At 46.1% G+C, this 20296-nt stretch overlaps 1 protein-coding gene across 2 annotated transcripts in view; it reads left to right on the top strand.

The window, feature by feature from the left end:
• Positions 1-20296, top strand: part of CCDC50 (coiled-coil domain containing 50) — a 39706-nt gene that overhangs the window by 6859 nt on the left and 12551 nt on the right. The window contains exons 2-6 of one of the 2 annotated variants that reach the window (NM_001389359.2): positions 7063-7125; positions 8457-8586; positions 13438-13528; positions 15963-16080; positions 19438-20127. In NM_001389359.2, the coding sequence (NP_001376288.2) occupies positions 7063-7125; positions 8457-8586; positions 13438-13528; positions 15963-16080; positions 19438-20127 (1092 nt within the window). The remainder of the gene's footprint in view (positions 1-7062; positions 7126-8456; positions 8587-13437; positions 13529-15962; positions 16081-19437; positions 20128-20296) is intronic. The other variant, NM_001031315.3, reaches the window with a different exon arrangement.

Genomic DNA, 20296 nt, shown 5'->3' with positions numbered 1-20296 from the left:
GAGTGTAGTAATACTCCTGAAGAATCAAAGTCATTCTTAAGCACACGTGTAAGCTTGAAGTGTTTAAACTCAGTGTATTCTTCTGAAAACCAAAACCGTGGTATTTAACATTCCTGACCTATGGATTATGTGTTAAGAGCACTTATCTGCCAAGCTTATCTAGAAAGACTGAAGATGAAATAGGGTGGAATCATCCAACGTCGAAAAAGATGTCTGTAATAAAAACAGGAGAGATTTTAGTCGTTCTGGGGCATGGTCTAAAATGACCTTCTGAGATCCCTTGTGGTGCTACTTTTTGCAGTCTTAGACATTCTTGTTTGTCTATGCAAGCATGTCACCTCCTGCGTTGGAGTGCTCAGCAGATGCTATCTCTGCTTGAGGACTGCTCTAGAGTACAGTTCACAGGCAGGTTTACGGAAGAGAGAGTGCCCACCTGGTGGCCTCAGGGAGGGCATTTCCTGAAGGAAGAGCTGCTGATTTCAATTTCAAGGCAGGTTAACAAAATAGGCTTGTGTTCTGAAGATTTGGTTCCAAAATATATGCAAGCTTCCATTGCAAAGCATTGGCTGAGCAGGTGACAGCTTATTGCTGGGGAATGGTGCAGACAGCACAAGGTTCTCATACCCTTGACCTTAAGGCATTATCTTTAGAGCAGCGAGGATAACCTCGTTCCCAAATCCCAAGCTGCTTTTAGCTTCTGTGCCAGGACTGCCAGTAGAAAAATAAAAAAAACAACAAACCACACTGGTGGTGGAGATATTTTGTGCTCTCTATGTTTGTTCTTTTAAGAGCAAAGCAGAGACTTCTCTTCTTGTTATCAGTGGGGGCTGCCCAGCTTCTTTATCCTCCCTTCCCCAGCCTGCCTGGTCCTGTCTGTTTCTTAGGAGCCGTCTTCTCCCTGTGTGAGGTTGATTTCCTTAGCATTGGCAGCCCATGGTGACCAAAGTCCCAGGAATGCTGCTAAGATGTGATGTGGATTAGCACAAGCTCAAGAGTCTCTCAGTGCGATGGGAGAGGCAGGAAGGAAATGAAAGCGCTGAGGTCAGGCCACGTATCTCACAAAGCAGACAGTGCTGGAACTGTGTGGTCCCTCTGGGAGCTGCCCCCGATTTATCCCTTGCTTCAGCCAGGGCTGCTCGGCCAGGTCATCTTGGGCTCAAGGAAATCTTGGAGCATTCACCTGGCTGATAGAAATAGTCCTTGTGGTGCCAGCTCTTCTTTCTGATTTGCAGTTTTATTAACTCAGCATCTTTCCAAGATTGCTGGCTTGGAACAGGCTGTGCTTATTGCTCTCCACTTAATTTGTTAGCTCTGTAGGCCTTAAGAAGCAGCTTTAGCTGCTGAAACTGTTTTTTTTCTGTGTCACTGTCTCCCCTTCCTCCTGTCCTTTGCTTCAGGATTCGGAAACTGCAGATGTTTGGAGCTAAGCATGACTCACACCTTCTCGTTTATTTTGTGAACTATCCAGCTCATGATGCTGAGGGGGAGAATGCAGGGAGTGGGAGGGGATGGGGAGCAAGGGATGGTTTTTAAACCCCAAAAGGAAATGCTGGGAGTGTGCCTGTGTCGAGCTGGCACGGCTCCCGGGGCACGTCAGAAGGCCAGCACCAACATGGGGCCCTTGGGCTGATGTCACATGGCGAGGCCTAGGCCGCCAGGCACAAGTGATGGGTGAGCGATGCTGTGAGCCCTGTGGGGTCCGGCCTGCTGGAGGCCCTGCTCTCTCTGCTGCCCTTCCCTACCTCTGTCACACAGTATTGAAGGCTGCCTTAGCTCCTCTGTTGTGGTTACCTCACTCCCTTTGAAGCAGTTCGGTGTTAAAGTGCTGAGCTATGAGGCTGAGGTAATGCTGGAGGAAGCTGGTGCGGCAGGAGAGGAGGAGGAAAAGATTATTTTGTGAATTTTTGCCAAGTTGCTCTACCTAAGACAGGGCTTTCAGCTGTGCTCACAAGAGCTGTGTGCCTCAGCGATGCTTAGAAAGGCACATTTTGGGGCTGAACATCTACCAGCAAGTGAGGCCTGTGCACAGGGCTTGCAGAGAGGCTCTTCTGGGTCCCTGCAGCAAGCGAGCTCCATATCATGTGCCACTGTGTGGGTTTTGTGGTGGGATCTGGGGGTGTTACTCAGAAGTTGGCTGAACATGAGCCAGCACTGGTTCAGGTTTTGGCCCAGGTGGGCAAAAAGGTCAACAGCATCCTGGCTTGTATCAGAAATGCTGCAGCAAGCAGCAGGTGATCGTCCCTCTGTACTCTGCACCGGTGAGGCTGTACCTTGAGTGCTCTATTCAGGATTGGGTCCCTCATTGCAAGAAAGACATTGAGGCCCTGGAGCATGTCCAGAGAAGGGCAATGGAGCTGTGAAGGGTCTGGAGCACAAGTCTTATGGGGAGCAGCTGAGGGAAGCGTGGTTTTTCAATCTGGAGGAGAGGAGACTCAGGGGAGGCCTTATTGCTCTCTACAGCCTGAAAGGAGGCTGTGATGAGGAGGGAACTGGCCCCTTCCCCCAAGTAGGGTGAGAAGTATGGCCTTAAATTGTGCCAGGGGCGTTTCAGGTTGGATATTAGGAAACATTTCTTCTCAGAAAGAGTGGTGGTACACTGGCACAGGCTGCCCAGGGAGGTGGTGGAGTCACTGTCCCTGGAGGTGTTCAAGAGCTCTGTTGATGTGGCACTGAGAGGCATAGTTAGTGGATATGGTGTCATGGGTTGATGTCTGGAATAGATGATCTTAGTGGTCTTTTCCAGCCTTAATAATTTCATGATATGATTCTATGCTTCTCGCCATGCGTTGGCCATTGCTTTCCCTGCTGGCATTCCTGTGCTGGCATCACTTTCGTTCACAGCTGTGCCAGAAGTGCACATCCCAGCACACTCCCTGCTGTGGTCCGGCAGATTGGTTTAATCAGCCCGGGGCAAACATGTTGTCAGTGTTTCACGCTTTGCTGGGCTTGCCGATTGCAGCTGCTCTGATTGTGCCCCTGCTGCTTGTTTGACTGCCTGATGGCTTGCAGCCAGGGCCTGAGGATGGGAAATTGAGTTAATTCTCAGCGGTGAAGGAGCGTCAATCTTACCTTTTCATTTCTTCGCCATGCAGTTAGGGAAGAAGTAAACAGATTTCTTATCCCACAACACAGAGCCTCTCAGAGAGGAAGAATTGTGGTTCTGTTGTCACTGGGGCCATCCTATTTCTCAGTGTGAACCCAGTGCCAGTAATGCCTCGTAATGGGCTGAGAGCGAGGGCTTGTGCTGCTGAAGCTTCATTTCAGACCACATCTGTCCAATCTGCATCCTCAGTAATTTCCTATCAGCTTTGTTGTTGGATGCAACTTCAGGGAAGGAGAGTTGGTTTTCTTGGCCTTCCTGCAGCTGCAGTTGTGCTTGACTCTGTGCCGTGAACACTGGGTCCATCTTGAGGGAGAGCTCGGCACTTGCCATCACCCCCAAATTTGCAGGGAGCTGCAGGTGTCCCCATCTCCTGCCACTTGGCTGGCTGACAGTGCTCTGTTCCATTCATAATGGGATGTTCTCATCCTCCTTTGCATGTTGTTCTTAGGCTGACAGAACTTGGGAATAATACGCTCAGATGAGTTAGGGGCACTCAGTCCAGCCAAGTTTCAGGCGGTGATGAACATCTCCTTCTGCTCTGCCAACAACTTCAGCCACACAGAGCGAGGTCCGCATGCTCCTGTTAGCCATTCGTGGATTTAGGAGAGTGGCCATCCATTAAAACAATAAAATAGCTTAAAAATCCCTGTTGTACTGTAGGAATGAAGCTCACTGGAGGAGGTGAGACGTTCTGTGGGGCTTGGTGCAGGACTGCTGGGAGAGGAGCAGCGGTGTTCCACCACAGCCCTACTGCCTTTTTGCCTGCACACCTGGTATATTTCTGTCACCATGATTTTTCCCACATGAGTAGCAAAGTGTAGCTGGGTGTGAGCAGAATGGAGCACAGAATCTAAAGTCCTTCTGTGCACTCTCTGTGCCTCTCTGAGGAGGGCAGGATGGAGCAAAGGTCTGCCAGCACCTTCAGCCTCATGACCAACACGGCAGACAGAGCTCAAATGCCATGGGGAGCAGAAGGGAGTTCAGAAGGGCTGGGATGCAGTTTCATAATCTTTGCAGATGTCTTCACATATGCAGCTCTGGAAATGTTTGCCCTTGCCTTTGCACTCCCTTGTTTTGCTCATACAGCTGTTCAGACAGCTGTGCAATGAACTTGCTCACAGACCTACCGTGGTAAATACAGCACTGCCTTCTCCTTCTAGTTTGTGGGTGGGATTTTTTCCGTGTTTCTTTTTTTGTTGTTGTTGTCAAACCTTCAGGAGGAAGTGCTCCTCCTCAAAGATGTGGTGGTAAAAGCACAGCCCTGAATCTGGACAGGCTCTTTGTGGTGCTTCACTGAGATGTCTCTGCTTAGCTCCAACCTCTGAGCCAGAGGTGCCTTTCCAGCAGGCTGAGTGATGCTGTATGAGCAGAAGGTGGCTGTCTCACCATCATTCTGTGAAACTAAATAGCATTAGGGATGACAGAGTAAAGTCTTTTTGGGGAATGTCTGTCCCCATCCAATAAAAACATGTTCCTGAGTGCTGGACACCCTGAGTATGTCACCTGAGGGTAGCACTGCTGCCTGAAACAGCTGTGCTTTTCCCAGTTGGGAAAAGCAGTTGGTGGCTGGAGGAAGCATTTATTTATAGGAAAGGCCAACTGGAAGTGTTTCATTGCTAATTAGCATTCAGTATCCTCTTTCCATTTTTTTTTTTTTTTTTAAAGAAGTTGCAATAAAAAGAAAGCGACAACAAAGCCTTAACTGTGCCATCCAGAACTGTACATGCTTAAAATGAGTCACTCTGGGATTGTGTTACCGTAATCATTGTCCTCATCTCCACCCTGCTGCTTTGTCCCTCCTTCCCTGAAGCACTGCCTTTGACCTTGAAGGGAGGTCACTTCATGCAGCCTTATCTTCCCTCTGTCACCTGCAAAATGCCCTCAAGTGCACCAAAGCTTATCCTTGACCATATTCAACAGGATTTTTGGTTAAAGTGCTAACTTGGCTGCAGTCAGAAGCTCCTGTAAAAAGCCTATGAAGCTCTGTGGGTGCAGAGCAGTGTCCTGGTTCATCTCAGTCAGCATGTGTCACTGTGAGACAAAGGGGGGCTCCTGGGATTGTGGCTGCCTTCCCCTCCCCTTGCAGTGTTTTCTACCCTTTGTGGGGTTGGAAATGGTGTCAGCTCAGACTCTTCAATGAATGGGTTCCTCAGAAATTGTCCTTGTAGCTTTGCTACATCTGGGGGGCCTTAAACTCCCCTTGAAGTGGGAGCTCCATGTGCAGCAGCAGTGCACACTCTGTGTCTGTGCTACCAAAACACCAGACGCTGCATGTGGCCCTTTCCCAATAGGTGTGTGACTGCTTTACTGCTCCGCTGCCTATCATAACAAGTTAAAAATAAACCCTTGTGTTTTCCCACAGCGTGGGCAGAACATTCCTTTTGAAGGCTTGAGAGTGAAAGTCATCAGCGTTCGTAAAAATACGCTTCTTTCAGACTGGTGCTCATCCCCTTCCTGTTTATTTGTCTCCGGGTCAGCACAGCTTCCAAAAAGAAGCTGAAAATTACCCGTGGTGGTAATGCTGTGGGTGGTTGTTTTGGGTTCTGCAGGTCGACTTCTGGAGTCTGAGAACAGCTTGGTGGGAAGACAGAACCTTCCCCCTGAGAAAGGAGCCTGTGTCTTGGGGAGATGTGTTTTCCACCAACAATTTCAATGGGAAGTTTCAACTCTTTTTCAACCCAACGGCTCCCTGAGTTTTGGCTCAAAAATGAAATGTTTTCCATGGGAAAAATCCTTATTTTGCCTGAAGTCCATAAATTAACTCAGGGACAGTTTTCACACTGAAAATGACTTGATAGCCCTTGTCTGGACTACGCCCAGCAGGCTTGGGGGTAGGAAGCTGTCTGCTGCCCCGAGGAGCTGAGTGGGACATGGCTGAGGTATGTGCTGATGGAAGGAGTGAGAATGGTTTGAATGGGTTTTGAATACTCATTCATGTGGTCTAAGGGAAAAAGAAACCTCTTGTTATTTCTTACTATAAGTGTGAAGATCGGATTGCTCGCATTTCGGAATCTCAAGGTCTGGTTTTGGACTGCATCCAGCCAGTCCTATCGCAGCGCTGGGTAGATAACGTTTTCCTGTTCCACTTCCAAGTTAGGCCTATCTACGTAGAAATTGGTTTCCTGTGATTCTTTTGGGCTTGAAGTCTCATGACTGTTGAGAGGGCATTGGATTCGAGATCTGTGCATTCTGCTTTCGCCTTACAATATCCAAACCCCTTTTGGTGGGGGAGTGAGAGCAGCCCCAGGAACTGCAGTAAAACCCTGGGAAAGCTGATGGAGGCCTTCATTAGTCTTAGAGCATGGGAGCGTGGTGATGCCAGGCAAAGTGCTTCCTTGGAATGCATACTGTGCCAAATGTCAGGTTGCAGGCTTGAACCGTTACGGGTTCTTGCTGCAGCCATGTTCCAGGCACTGAAGTTTCAGTCATTTAACTTTCTGTGTTGGGTATTTGTGCATGATGTTTGTGTGCATTACCAGTGAGTACACATCGGATGAGTTTCTGGTGTGATTGCACAATCAGTGCTGGTCCCAATAACGTTTGTCGCTTTTCCTCTGTGCTCAGGGCAAACACAGAGTTGTTATCAGTTTGTGATGACTCGAAGCCAGAGAGGTGTGTAATGTAAAGGTGGGGCGTGTTTGCACAGCCACCAGTATTGCAAACTTGGCTTCACACTGCTTTAGAGGAGACAAGTGCAAGGGACGTAGCTTGGCGTGAGGAATGCAGGCCGTGTTCAAAGTCTGCATGGCAGAGAACAGAGGCTCTGGGAGTGAACAGCCCAGCGGTGGGCATTCCGGGGCTGTGGAGCAGGGCAGAGATGTGTCCCCTGAGCACTGACTTTGGTTTGAGCAGGGCAGTGCCTCTGCTTGGGAGCCCAAGTGTCTGCATTGATATTTTTTCTTTTTTTTCCCCTTCCTTCCTCCTCATCCTCATTCTCTTGGCTTTGTTTCCCCATACAGTGTGTCGAGACTTTGCCGTTCTGGAAGACCATACCTTGGCCCATAACTTGCAGGAACAAGAAAGTGAGTAGCAGTATTTGGAACAAATTGAATCAAATGTATCCCAGCAGATAACTGTTTCTGTGTTGTTCTTATGTGGTTGGTTTTTTGCTTGGAGAAATCCTCGCTGCTTTTGTTTTTTTTTTTTTTCCTTTTTAATGGAGTATTGTTATCATTGCTGCATTTGCTGTCCTGTAACACTACTCTGCATTCTACCCCAGCTTGTATTGCACTCTAGAGATGGTTGCATTTCATGTATACAGTTTTCTCTTTCCATTCAGAATGGAGTTTCTTTATGCTGATTATAATAAGATTGCATGTGGGAGTGTGCTTGAGGTTTTATTGCTGTGTGAGGCTGTTAGAAATGACTGACATGTCTGGAAGCTTCCCATTTTACAGGCTGACCTGAGTGCAGCCAGTAGAGGCCTGCTTACCGACTGATTTCAGAACTGCTAGTGTCTGCCTTCAGAACAGAGGCTTCCTTTTAATTAAGACGTTTTGAGGCAAGGCAGCTGCGTGCTTTAAAAAAGAGAGGGGAAAAAAAAAAAGTACAGCCAGGAACTTTAAAGTGGCTGGTGATTTCTATACAGGAGATGTTTGCTTTTCAGTCAGGGCCGAGGTGGCCTCTCTAATCTGTTTTGCTGCATGCCAGTCGCATTGGTATCTACCAGTATTAGGTGCTACTGCTGTTCCATTGGCTCTACTGAGCGTGCAGCTTGCACTGAAGTGGCTCTTATTGCTGGGACGTGAGACCACCAAACAAAAGCTGGCTCTCAGCTGCAGTTCTTACAGTCATCTTTTCTTGGAGGCATTATCCATGTATGGTAAAGGGCTCACTGTAGTGTTTAGTTGCTCTGTTGCTAAATATAAAGTCAGTGAGATTCTGGAACCTATTATATAGGAAGGGTGAGGAGTTCCTCTCTTTGGATTTTCCTGAAAGTGAATTAGGAAGGAATCCATCAGAAGTGGTTTGGGTTCCACTCATCTTCATTGGCTTCCTGGTGGTCCTTTCCAGCCCATTTTTTTAATCTAGGGTAATTTCCTGGGACCAGAAAATGAAATGCAAAGCCTAAGAGTAAATCCCTACAAATCTGTATGTAATTAAGATACGTAGGCTTGGTTTTGGTAATAAACGTATATATGCAGCCTTCTCAGTGTTCAAGTGAGGCAATCTCAAGCTGCTAACATAATTTCAATTTCGGGCTTACCCACCTGTAGAGAAGTTAATGACAATACCCTGCAGAAAACTGTCTTCCTTTCCAGCCTGGAATCTCCCTCCCACTTGCTTCATCTTGTTCACACCATGACATTTAGCAGGCTGATTTTTTGGGGTTCTTGTTTGTGCTTATTTCCAGTTGAGCATCACTTGGCGACAAACATTCAGCGTAATCGTCTGGTGCAGCATGACTTGCAGGTGGCCAAGCAACTGCAAGAGGAGGAGGATCTGAAAGCACGTGCTCAAATCCAGAAACGCCAAAAAGACCTGTGAGTGTAGGATTGTGCTGTTTGAACGCTCATCCCGTTTGGTCAGAGTGCTGAAATGAGTTGCTTTGTTTCGACTTGATGCACTGTACAGCGGGGTACATGTTGATGAGCCTTTTGCCTTTAGGTATCTGTTGCTATAGAGGTATGGATATTAGTCTCTAGCATAGGACAGGATGGGAGCAGATGGACCTAGGGTCTGCCTTGGCTTGGGCTCTGTTGGCTGACTGAAAAGAAGTCTCCTATTCTCCTGTTCGTTGGCAGAGGGGAGTAACTTGGCCATGTGCAGTAGACTTGTCCCTGTCTGAAGTCAGAGAGAAGAATTTACACCACAGAAGTACACAGTGTTATAGTGAATTCCCTCTTGTGGAAATGGCAGATATTGGCCTACCTGTATTGTGCCTTATGAGTGCTTTTGAGGATTTGACACTATACACGTTGGCTTCCCACTGTACTGAACAGCTCAAAGCTCATACTTGTGCTTGTAGATGATCCAGCATGAAGCATGGTGGGAAGAGGAGCTGCTGTTCTGGGGCTCCTTGGTGGAGATGATAGTTGTGGGCATGTCTTCTCTTGCAGTCACTTGACTTCTGCAGCAGCTGTAGGAAGATCCTTAATGACTGATTCAATTTACTCTGCAGGTTTGCTCAGGGCACCCCTTACCATATCTAAGCCACACTGTAGCATGCGATTTGGATTTCTCTGTGCCATGACTGTGGAGCAGGTACAGGAATAAAAAGTCGTAGTGCAGAGAAAAACAAACTGGGCCTTACCAACCCAGAGTTGACATTGATCCTACTCTTGTATTTTTCGCTTCTCACTCAAGCTCTTGCCAGGCATGAGAAGTAACAAATGGTTTGTGTGGCAGGGCCCAGTAAGATCACAATGATGAGAGGCAGCAGCTTGCTTTCTAAAGGAGCTCCCTGCAAGGTCTGCCAAGCAGAATGCAGTGCAGCAGCTGGGAAATGCATCCTGGCTCGTCTTGCTCTGTGATACTGCTCGCCAGATACAGTTGATGGTGGATCACAAACCCTGCGGGGTTCATCTGCAGAGAGAGATGCAGTAGAAGAGCTCTGTGCTGCAGATGTGTGTGATACAGCTTCAAAGGAGCTGCTCATAAAAGATTTCAAGGCTGGGGTGTGACAAGTCAGCCGCTACACTTAATGGTACCAGCACATGCAGACAGTATGTGTGCATCTCTGAAGTTTGTGCTTTATTTCAGTAGCTTTGTTAGCAATTAGAGATGTGAGCGTGTAAGTGGCAACTTAAAAATCAACTTTGTATGACAGAGATGATTCCTTTTTTGCTACTTGCTGGGAACTGCAAACAGTTTTATTGCTGTAGGACTTCACAAAATGGGATTTTGCTAACTTTGTGAGCCAAGTTACAGACAGAACTGCTGATGCAAAACATTGAAACGTTGTGTCGGCAGCAGTTCGACTCCTGAAAGCCTGAGCTTTTCTGCAAGAATAGTTTTTGTTGTTTAAAACAAAAAGAAAAGAAAAGAATGGAGGCATCCTTTTGTAACTGGATCTGTGTCTTCCTTAATTCTTAGTACGTTCCCACTGTCTCTTCCTTGTGCAAGATCACTGAGTTCTGGCAACGCAATGACCCCCACCGCTGCTGTGTGCTGTATGGCTCAGCATAGTCTGACCCTGCGAGGTGACAGAGGGGTGAAGAGGCAGAACTGGGTGGTCTGCTTAGAAACAAGAAGCATAACAGAAAAAGCTCTTTAAACTTGAGGGTTTTTTTTACTTCCCCTTGGAGATTTGAAAGGCAAAGAAAACATGTCTATTCTTGCTTATCTTTCCTTTCTTGAAGAATTCGGGGAAGCCCAGAGCTCTGCTAGTCCTTCTGCTTCTTTAAAAGCATCTCACATCTAGCCGAGCAGCCTGCATGCTGCCAAGCATAGTAGCAAGGCTGCTAAAATAACTGAAATAGTGTGAAGAGATGCTCTTTCCTTGTTTTGTTCCCAGTGCCATAATGATTCTGTTACACTAATGCAAACAGCTTCTTTGAACGCTTCCCTTAAACCCTTTTGCTGTTTCTCATCTGGCAACAATTACTTGCTGCAGTCGGTGTGAATGGCAGCTTTCTAATCAGTGCCTTTATTTTTTATTGTTCTCTAAGCTGATGTTTCCTTGACAGTAACACTGCTGGCTGTGCGGGCATGAAGGGCACCTCGGTGTGATGTTTGGAGGAGGTGATGTTTATATTGCTCTGGCTGATTGCTGGAGACTAAAGCCATTGAATTCACAGTAAAGAAACTAGAGGACAAGAAGAGCTGTCCAAGTTCTTTAGCCTTTTTGCTTATGTTCAAGTCAAGTTGAAACACTAGCCTGTGTTAAATAACTAATCGAGTCTCAGGATTTAATTACCACTGAGCAACAAGAAAAGACAAAATCCAATCCTTTGTCTCTGTTCAGTGGTTTTGAAAGAGCTTGATATGGAGTACTCCAGGATGCATGTCATTAGGAACAAGAAAGCACTTCTGCTTGTGCATTACTTCTGGTGTTCTTTGCTGTGAATGGAGAGGCAGTGACCTTGTTGCCTTGGTTCTGGAAGACAATTAGCTGTTTGTCTCGTGCTTGGCTGAGAAAGATGGATTTTAAGCATTTAGCAATTCAACTGGTGCCAGTGAACTCATCACCTTAGCTTTGTTCACAGGTGCCAGGAGGGACTACAGACTTGCAACACATTGATGTGTTTGACCTTTCTTATTTATTTTCTACATGAATCCATGTAATCTGAGATTGGCCTCATAAAAGATCCAGTATTTTATGCACATTGACAATATGCTCCTAGGGTTTGCATATTCAGTTGTCTTTTGGTACTGGTTTGGTACTGGTTCCCTGTTGGTACCAGGTTTGCTAACGTTCCCTTTTTATAAGTCAGGTTCAAGAACTACGTTTGATCTGTGTGCTTCTAAATAGATCTCTGCCTGCAGTCAGGTGCAACACACAAACATACACACTTGCCAAATTCCAGTTCTCTTACAGGGATGAAAGATACTGATGTCTGAAATTGTTTGCCTTATCAATAACTCCAGCTCTGCACACACTGAAATTCATGAGTGCCTTTTAGGATGCCTCCAGGCCTGGGTCAATTTATGAATGCGAGCAAATGTTTACAAACATGGTCTGGGAAAGGGATGGAAACATCACATTGTGACATGGACAGGGGGTTCTTTTGTGTTTGGAGAAGAAAGAGGAAGTATAAATAACATACAGTACCCAACTGTAGATCTGTTTCTGAGGAGCAATTGACAGAAATAAAAAAAGCTTTTTCCCTTTGTGCTTCATGTTCCTGTTTTTTTTTTTTTATCTCTGACAGATCAGATGTTTCTCGGTGGTATTTCTCCTCTAATGCACTTCTTGCAGTGTCCTTCCCCACCCTACAGCACCTAACCAACTCCTTGCATGTCTATTGTTCTTCATCTATAAAATAAGCCTCTGTTGTACCATTGATTGCTCCAGCAATGCCAGTTCTCTCAGTTTTGCTGCTGAAGTGCTTGTTTGCATGTAAGATTTTAACCACATCAGCCCATGTCCCAGACACCCTTCCAGTCCGTTGCCTCCAAGTGTGCCAGGTCATTTAAACCCTGATCCTTCCTCAAGACAAGAACAGGTGCTCCAGCCCACACTGTGCAGCTTTCACGTAGCTGAACCTGCTTCTCTTGAAATATTTGCCTGACTTCCATAATATGTTCTTGGTAGTCCTCCTATCACCTATCTGATCATTACCAGCATATTCTTCAAAAGTCTGTATCCTGATAAAGCAAGTTCTGCCTGTTCCTGTTCTCATTCCTGTCTCCTGTGCCTTACCTTTTAGCAGTTGCCACTGCAGAGATACCTTTAGATTGATAGATTTTATTTTTTCCCTTTTTTCCTTTTTTTTTTTTTCCCTCTGCCCTGTTCGGGGCTGTTGTTGGCTCAATTTCAGCCCTACTGAAAGAGTGAGCTCTTAATTTTTACTCTCAAATCCCCCAGCCCTGTTCTGGATTGCCTTGAAGAACCATTGGCTGTTATTCAGGCCTGTGTTTTGGGCATCAGAGCTTGCAGCTGAGCATTGCACAATTCTTGCAGATGCTTTCTGTATGACATTCCACAATTATATCTTTCCTGGTCTATCCACCCAGATGAAACTCATGGAAACATGACATTTCATGTCACAATTACTGTTTTTCTGTTCTCCAGTTAATATAGTCCTGTGCTGCTCCCACATGTGTAATGGTGCTGTGATGATTGCTGCCCACCCCTCATTTTGATGTACATCGCTCTTTTCCCTACTGATTCTGCTTTTGTTTTTGTATCTCATCCCACCTCAGCAGCATTTCTCATTCATTACTAAAGTGCTACTGCAGCCTCTGCTTGGCCTACATGCTGCGTTTCCAATAAGTTTGCTGTACTGTCTCCTTCTTGGCTTTCACCTGAAAACCAATTCCCAGAAATGCCTGTATTAACCTGACCCCTAAAGCCTTCCTTTGGCACCATGTGTACAAGTGCTCCTCAGCAGCGTTAGACTGCTGTTTGCAGAGACTCCTATGTACTTCCTTGGCCTGCTCTGTCTTATTGTCCCTATCTCCTCTCTTAGCAAACTGCCTATGAGTCTGGTTTTTCGTGCTTTGTACTTTGATCATGGATGTTTTGGGACCTATTTTCTAAATTTGAGCAGCATGAAGTACAGGGAGTCCTGGTCTCTGGTGAGAATTCATGGGCTCTGCACTACTGCTGAGGAATAATAACTCCTCTGTGTGAATTGAATAGCTGCTTTTAGCTCTCTTTATCCCTCTTTCCAGGCTAACTGATGTCTGTGATTTTAGGTACTTATGATCCTTGTTCCCTTCTCTTCTAGGGAACGGCAGGACTCAGAGATTGCTCAGGAAATCCAAGTGAAGCTGGTTTTTGAAGCAGAGCAGCGACGCCGGCAAGAGGAAAAAGATGAGGTAACTTTGCAAAGATGGCAGAGCTACTTGTATCAGCCATTTTAGTGCAGGCATTTCTCAGTTGTTAGCTGCAGGAGCTGCATTGCCTGCTGTCAGTACTGGTCTTCATGGATTATCAGCACACACAGAGATTTCAGGGAACCCTATTACAGGTGTAAGACACGTTTGTAGCCTGCAAGGGCTGTTGATGCCAATGCCATGCTAACAAAGAGGGCAATTCACAGTAGGCCTACCTGAGGTGTCCAGAAAGTCCTGGATTGGAGGAATGTAAATGTGAGCTTGGAGCGTGTCCCTGTATTTGACTGCAGGTAGGTCCCTGAGAAATCCAGGTAGTTTTACAATGCTGGAGGCAGCTAGTGGCATTTTCTCCATGGGAAGCATTTAAACACAAGGCTGTTTCTTGGAAGAACCAGAAATAATTTGTTTTTATCTAACTGATGCATCAGTTTGCTTGTTCAAGACTTCATTTTCTTCTAGTACCTTTAAGTCCAAACAAGTACAGAAAGGCTGGCCAGGAAGACATGGAAAAGCTTCCAAGAGGACCATGTAATGGGAGAGAGGGGAACACTGGCTAAAGGATTTGTGCTGTAAATGTGATCATCTCTTATTTTCCTGAGGAAAGTGAAGGAGATGCAATCCTGCTTCTGCTGGCAGCAGTATAGCAGCCACACAGGTTTAAGCAGAGGGCTTCTGGGATGTCAGCAGTCTGACAGCAAGTCTCTGCAATCTCTCACAGCAGCCTACTGATTATCTTTGGATGCTGGGAGCAGTCTTCAGATGAGTATAACTCAATGTGATGAGGAAAAGCCACAAATATTCCTTCTCTTCCTGTTGGTTCATAGGTAGTTCTGAAGTGTGGCTGTAGCAGGTATGTGCTGGGCTAGGCTGCAGATCAGTATTGAAGGTGAAGCAGTACTGCCTGACTTGGCAATAGGACTTCTGGAGGGCTTGAGTCAATCCTGCTTTCCTTCCACGGTCCCCAGTGTTGCTTCTTTTGAGTGAGCTCCTGTGCTGATGTGGGGCTGTGCAGTGCCCGAGGGGTTTGTCAGGTGGCAGAGTGGGGATCCTGTCAGAACCATTCTTGTGGCCCTCAGCATTGCATCTGTTCACATATCTTGCAAGAAATGCTGAATTATGCTGGACGCGTGTCAGATTTGTCATGTGTTCGTCACACATGAGGGTGTGTGGTATTTCCCAGTGTTCAGGCATATCCAGCCAGATGTGCGGGGTTTTAAAATGAAGTGCCCAGTCTACCTGCCTGCAAACTCAGTTTGTGAGGAATGGCTGATGTAGATTTGCAAGTCCTGAACTGCCTCAGTCCTTGGGATAATATGTTTAAGCCCATGTATTTATAGACTTGCTCCTCTTCTTAGAGTTTAACCTTGCCAGTGGGAAATACTTTTTTTTAGTAAAGAGCGTGGTATCCCTAGGTCATTAACAAAGCTGGTTGCCATACAAATATGATCTGAATACTGAAATAATTGGTATTTGAACATTCATCCTTTGCTCTCCAGTGCCTGCTTTGCTTTTGGAGAGTTTCAGCTCTGACTATGCATTTCACTGTTGTTTTTCCTACCTGCCATGTACATTCTGCGTGCACAGCTCTATAAGGGCCCTGAGGGCTACGGAGTCTTAGATGAATATCATCCAAGGGTAAAGCTGTCCAGCTGGTATCTTCCAGCTTCTCCTCCTAGCTTCTTCAGATCAGGCCCCAAGTGAGGAAGCCCCAAAGAGCTGTTTACTGTTGCTAGGCCTTGTTGAACCATTAGTCATCTTGAAGGAAAACCGATTAAGAAAATGGAGTGCTGTTCTTAGATTGCCTATCTACCAAATCAGCAACAAGATAAATGGCCTGCAGTCCCCACTGCACTCCTGTGCTGTGTGTAGCTCCTCTCTCCTAACATCCCGTTTGATTTTTCTTTTCCTTCAACCTCTGTCAAATTGATGCATCTCCTTGCTTGGCATGCTATGATCCCTATAAATTAAATCCTGTTTGAAGCAAGTTCCAGTCTTGATGTGGGAACTGCTTTCAGTCGGAAGTGCCGTCAGCCTTGGATAGTCTGTGCTTCTGTGTTTTTCCTTGGCTAGTGGAGTTGTGTGAGCCTCGAAAGTGTTACTGAAAGCCTGAGGTTACGTGAAATCCCTCCTGCTACTTTTTGGCAGTTACTACTTAGTAGACTTGCATGTAGATGGACTAAGAACCTGCAAGTTGTTGGGTAGGCTCAGTGGTGGGTCGTGTGCTAGCTGCTGATACTGCCTCATGTCAGCCACTAAGCTGGAAGCCCTGTCCAGTCTATAGTTTGAATGCAAGAGTAGCCCTGTCAGTGTTGTCTTAAAAAATAAAACTACGAGGATTTTTATAATTGTGTTCTAATAAAAGCATCTGGAGATGTTTTCTGGGGAAGGTAACTATTATTTTCTTCCATCTCTGCAGGACATTGCCCGTCTTCTGCAACAGAAAGAACTGCAGGAAGAGAAAAAGCGCAAGAAGCACTATCCAGAATCCCAGGGACACAAAGTCTATGAGGATAGCTATTATTCAGAAAATGGAGGTAAGATTCTGCTTGTAAGATGGATCAAGACCATGGTACTGTAGGCGAACCTGATGATCTGGGTAGTTTGTTAGGGTGATTTCCCTTACTTGCATTCAGTCCTGCGTTCCGTACTATAGCATTGCATGAATTTCTAGGGTCAGGATCTGACTTTATTCTAAAGTCAGGAATTACTTGTGGAGGAAAAAGCAATAGCTGAGAGTACTGGTAAGTCAGTTATTTCTGTATGACGCTACAGCTGTGCAGAAGAGAAATGCAGATACAATCCCACACTTAAAACTGTTTCTATTTGAATGTATGTGCTCATCTGTGGTGCTGGCACTGCTACTTGCATACAGAAGTAAATGCTGGTTCATGAAACAGCTTTAAAAAAAAAAAATCCATTCAGGTATGTATCCAAGCCCTCAAATTAGCACAACTGCTTTGAATGACTTACTGGATAACAAGATCATCTCCACAGAATCTATGCTATGATTATCCTCTGGGACTGCATTTTGTGAAGACGATACGACTGTGTTGCTTTCTTCTGGACATCTTTTGCAATCAAATGTGAACTTGCATTAAATGGAGAGGGGAGAATCGGTGTGTGTTTAATTATGGGGCAATGTGGTGATTGCTTTGCTGTGCACTGGTGGTGGCTCTTGTGTTCCATCTTAGAAAATGTGGTGGGGAAGAGATGGGTTGCTTTTGATCAGCAGATTATGAAGATGAAAATCAAACCTCTTGTTCCTCACCTTAACATCCATACTGCTGGCAACTTTAAATATCTTCGTCTGAAGTCAGGCAAAGTATTGTAGTTCCAATTGAGTAAAAGCTCAAGGGGGGGTAAGAAAATGCATGACACAAAGTGTGGAACAGTAACTAAGTGAAAACTTTATGGCCATCAGTTCTGTTATTGCGCAGAGCTGGAAAGACTTTGGTCTGAGAGTTCTATGGCCAACCCACAGTTTAATTTTTCAGAATTAAATGGGTCAAGTCCCTGGAAAAGTTGCAGTAGAGGCAGTAGTGTTGCCAGGCAGAGATGGTATGACAGGATGGGTTTTTCAGCCTATGACTCTCTGAACTTTGATTGTTACGGATTTGGAGAGCAGCGTATCTTGGGGGTCTCATTTTTCTTCCTGCTGTAATCTGTAGTTTTGGAAGTGTGGTAGAAGGGTTTATTGCCTGACTGTTCGTAGTAGTGCTGCACTTGATCTTTGTTCCTCAACGCTAGGAGGGACTGAAGTGGATTTTGATGTCTGGATTGTCTAGCACATTAATTAAAGCTCTTTAAATACTTGGCCACCATTTGATTAGGTTTCATCATTCTTTGTTTGTATTGTCCTCATTACTTGTGAACTTAAACACAAAAGAAAAGCCCTTGCTTTATTTGGGTTTTAGTCTGTCTTGACCGAATAAAAGCTTATCCCCATCCAGTAGAAGTGTGGATTAGGGTTATTGCTCCAGAGCAAACCAAGCCTTTAAGAAGTGGAAAAATAAACACGAAAGAAAGCCGAGTTCCTACCAGAAGTGTCCGTGCCATGAAAAATATTTCAGTATTAGCTTAGTCACATGCTGCTTGAGAGAGTAACACCAGGACCTAAAGAGTGTTTACTTGGCTCCCGCAGAAGGTGCTGTGAAAACCAGTGCCTGCTGAGGAGTTAATAGCCCTGAGATAACCAAAAAGCAAATTTCCTGCCTGGGCTGTCTGACATGATTGTGTTACCTGCACCAAACTTTTCCTAACGCAGCTGTGCTTTACTCTTGCATGATCTCCTTTTCTATTCTGCCAAATCATCAAGCTTTCCCTAAATGGCAAAATGAATTAATTCTTAGACCTTTGTCAACAAAAAACGACTTCTGACTCTTACTTTCAGATCCTGGTGCACGTTGTTCACTAAGTCACTTAATTGTTGCACTGGATCTCTCTCTTCTGTAAATCAGTTTAAAACTGAACACAAAAACCCACCAGCTAACAGGAGCTGCTGTGGTTATTCTGAAAGTCACACAAACAGAACCCATTTGTTTTCAAGATAGGTTTTCAGTAGGCTCTATTTTGCCTGGCTCAGAAAAAGGTATTTTTCTGGATAGTATGACTTGAAGGGAACATTAAGTTTTTTGGGTTTGTTTTCTTAGTTCTGAAATCTGGATAATTGGAGGGAAGGCAGAGCTATTTGTTAAGACAGAAGGTGCCGGGAAATCTATTACATGTTTTCAGATGCTATAAAAACTCTTAGCAATGGAGCAGGAAAATCTTACGCTTTTCTTCGTATGCTTCTGTTTCAAATCAGCCTCTGCTGAAGGAATTTTGTTCTGCAGCAGCACGCATTTGCTTTGAAAAGCTGCTGGGGAGATGATGGTTCACTCAGCGCGATGATTTTTTTCTCAGCAAATAGGTTGATTAGAAATGAAATAGATGAACAGATTATATCCACTCAGACTTCTGCATCCGTACGCTTGTGACTATACTATTACTGAAACTAAAAGCAGAGAAAAATTTCCACCTGCTTTCTGGAAAGCACAGAGGAAACAGCCCCACTAAGCTGCTGAGTAAGCGGCTTTTTCCAGCTCTGCTGCTGAGGTCAGGAGCTTGGTTGCTGTGAAACCTTATCCTGCCCTTAAGCTGCTGTAGCCCTCTCTGCAGTCAGGCCAAACTTCTGTTTATGCAATGGGTAGCCTGAAACTTCTGTGTCTTCGGGAGCTTCAGGTGACAGTTTGTGATGGAAAGTACGTGGATGCAGCAGCTATCTGTCATCTTTCTTTTTAAATATGAAGAAAAAGCAATTCCACCCCAACTCTTTTTCTTCTTCCCACTTGCTGTGAGTCTTTGCCCATTAAGGTGAGGCTTATATTTCTGGTGAACAGTCCTGTAGTTAAAGCCACAGTGAGGCGTGGATGCTCATAAATCAGGGTCCAACCTGAGTCTCTGCTTGGAGTCTCCTGGCCTTAAGCTCCACTGCTGCTTCCCCAGCTTTGCTTCCTGAGGGTTCCAATGTCCCGCAGCAGTGACAGATCACCAGGAGATGGGTTGCTCTGCTCTGTTTTTCAGCCCTAATGGCATCAGTAAAAATCCTTAATGTCCGCATTGGCTTGTCCTCAACCTGGGACATGTTCAGGCATGCTTTTGGGCTGCAACTGTGCTTTCTGCTCTAACCCCTTTGCCTCCTGTGTTGCCCTGATGTAAGCACGGCCCCTGTTCCACTCTCTGCTGTTGCATCTTATGAGCATTATGTCCCCACTCATTTCTTCCCAGGCTCACCATTCTTTACCTCCGTTTCCAGCTTTTCCTTGCATCACACTGTGATTCTGGCCTCACCGAGCTCCCATTAGCCCCATGTCACTAACCAGCTCCTTGTTTGTCCCTCCCCTGCTGCTCAGAGCACCTCCGGGCTGATCCCAGGGAGCAGGTTTCTGAGCCTCGCAGGGCGCGTGGTGACAATAGGCGCACGCATCGACAGAGAGAGCACCGAAAAGCACGCTCACCTTTATCTGACAGTGCCTCCCAGCACAGGCATGCCCCACTGGAGGATCGCCATAGGTCTCCTCAACCGAGCGAGGCCACCAATAGCCATCGGCAGGAGTGCAAATCTGCCAGCCAGGGTGGGTCTGGGAGACCTACCAGCCTTGTACTGGAAAGAGAAGCTGATCGCGGTGCTGGTGAGCACACTGGCAACTGGGAACTGCAAGACAGGAGTGCACCTGGCAGGGAGAAGTCTTGGAGACCTCTCAGTCTCGACCTGGAGTCGGAACGTGGACTCTCAGAGCAGGCACGGTGCAGTAGAAAGCCGACAAGGCGAGATGGAGCAAAGCACCTTCCTGTTCTCGACGTGGAGCTGGAGGCTGAGCAGGAGACCTGGCGTCGGGGCGGCAGCCAGCTGGTGCACCCTGAAAACCGCAAATCCCGCTATCGAGGCCACTCTTCTCATGGGATGGAGCACGAGTCCAAATCCCAAGAAGATCATAGGAGGGGTGAGGAGAGAGACTGCAAAAGGGCAGGACACAGGAGACCTTCCCCATCCCCACACGCTGTGACCCAGGAAAAGGTCGGAGACTACCGGAGAGACTCAGGTAACCAAGTGATGGGGAAGGTATATGTGCGCATGAGGATGGACCTTTGATTGCCCCATCCTCTTATCTGAAAATGGGGTTTTCTTCTGAAGACACTTAATCTCCAATATCAGTCTGCAGAGTGTACCTGATGAATCCTGCCTTGGTTTACCTTCTATTTAATGTGGTT

The sequence above is a fragment of the Gallus gallus genome, chromosome 9, assembly GCF_016699485.2.
Source record: "Gallus gallus isolate bGalGal1 chromosome 9, bGalGal1.mat.broiler.GRCg7b, whole genome shotgun sequence".
NCBI classification, from domain to species: domain Eukaryota; kingdom Metazoa; phylum Chordata; class Aves; order Galliformes; family Phasianidae; genus Gallus; species Gallus gallus.
This window is presented reverse-complemented; position numbering and strand designations above follow the sequence as displayed.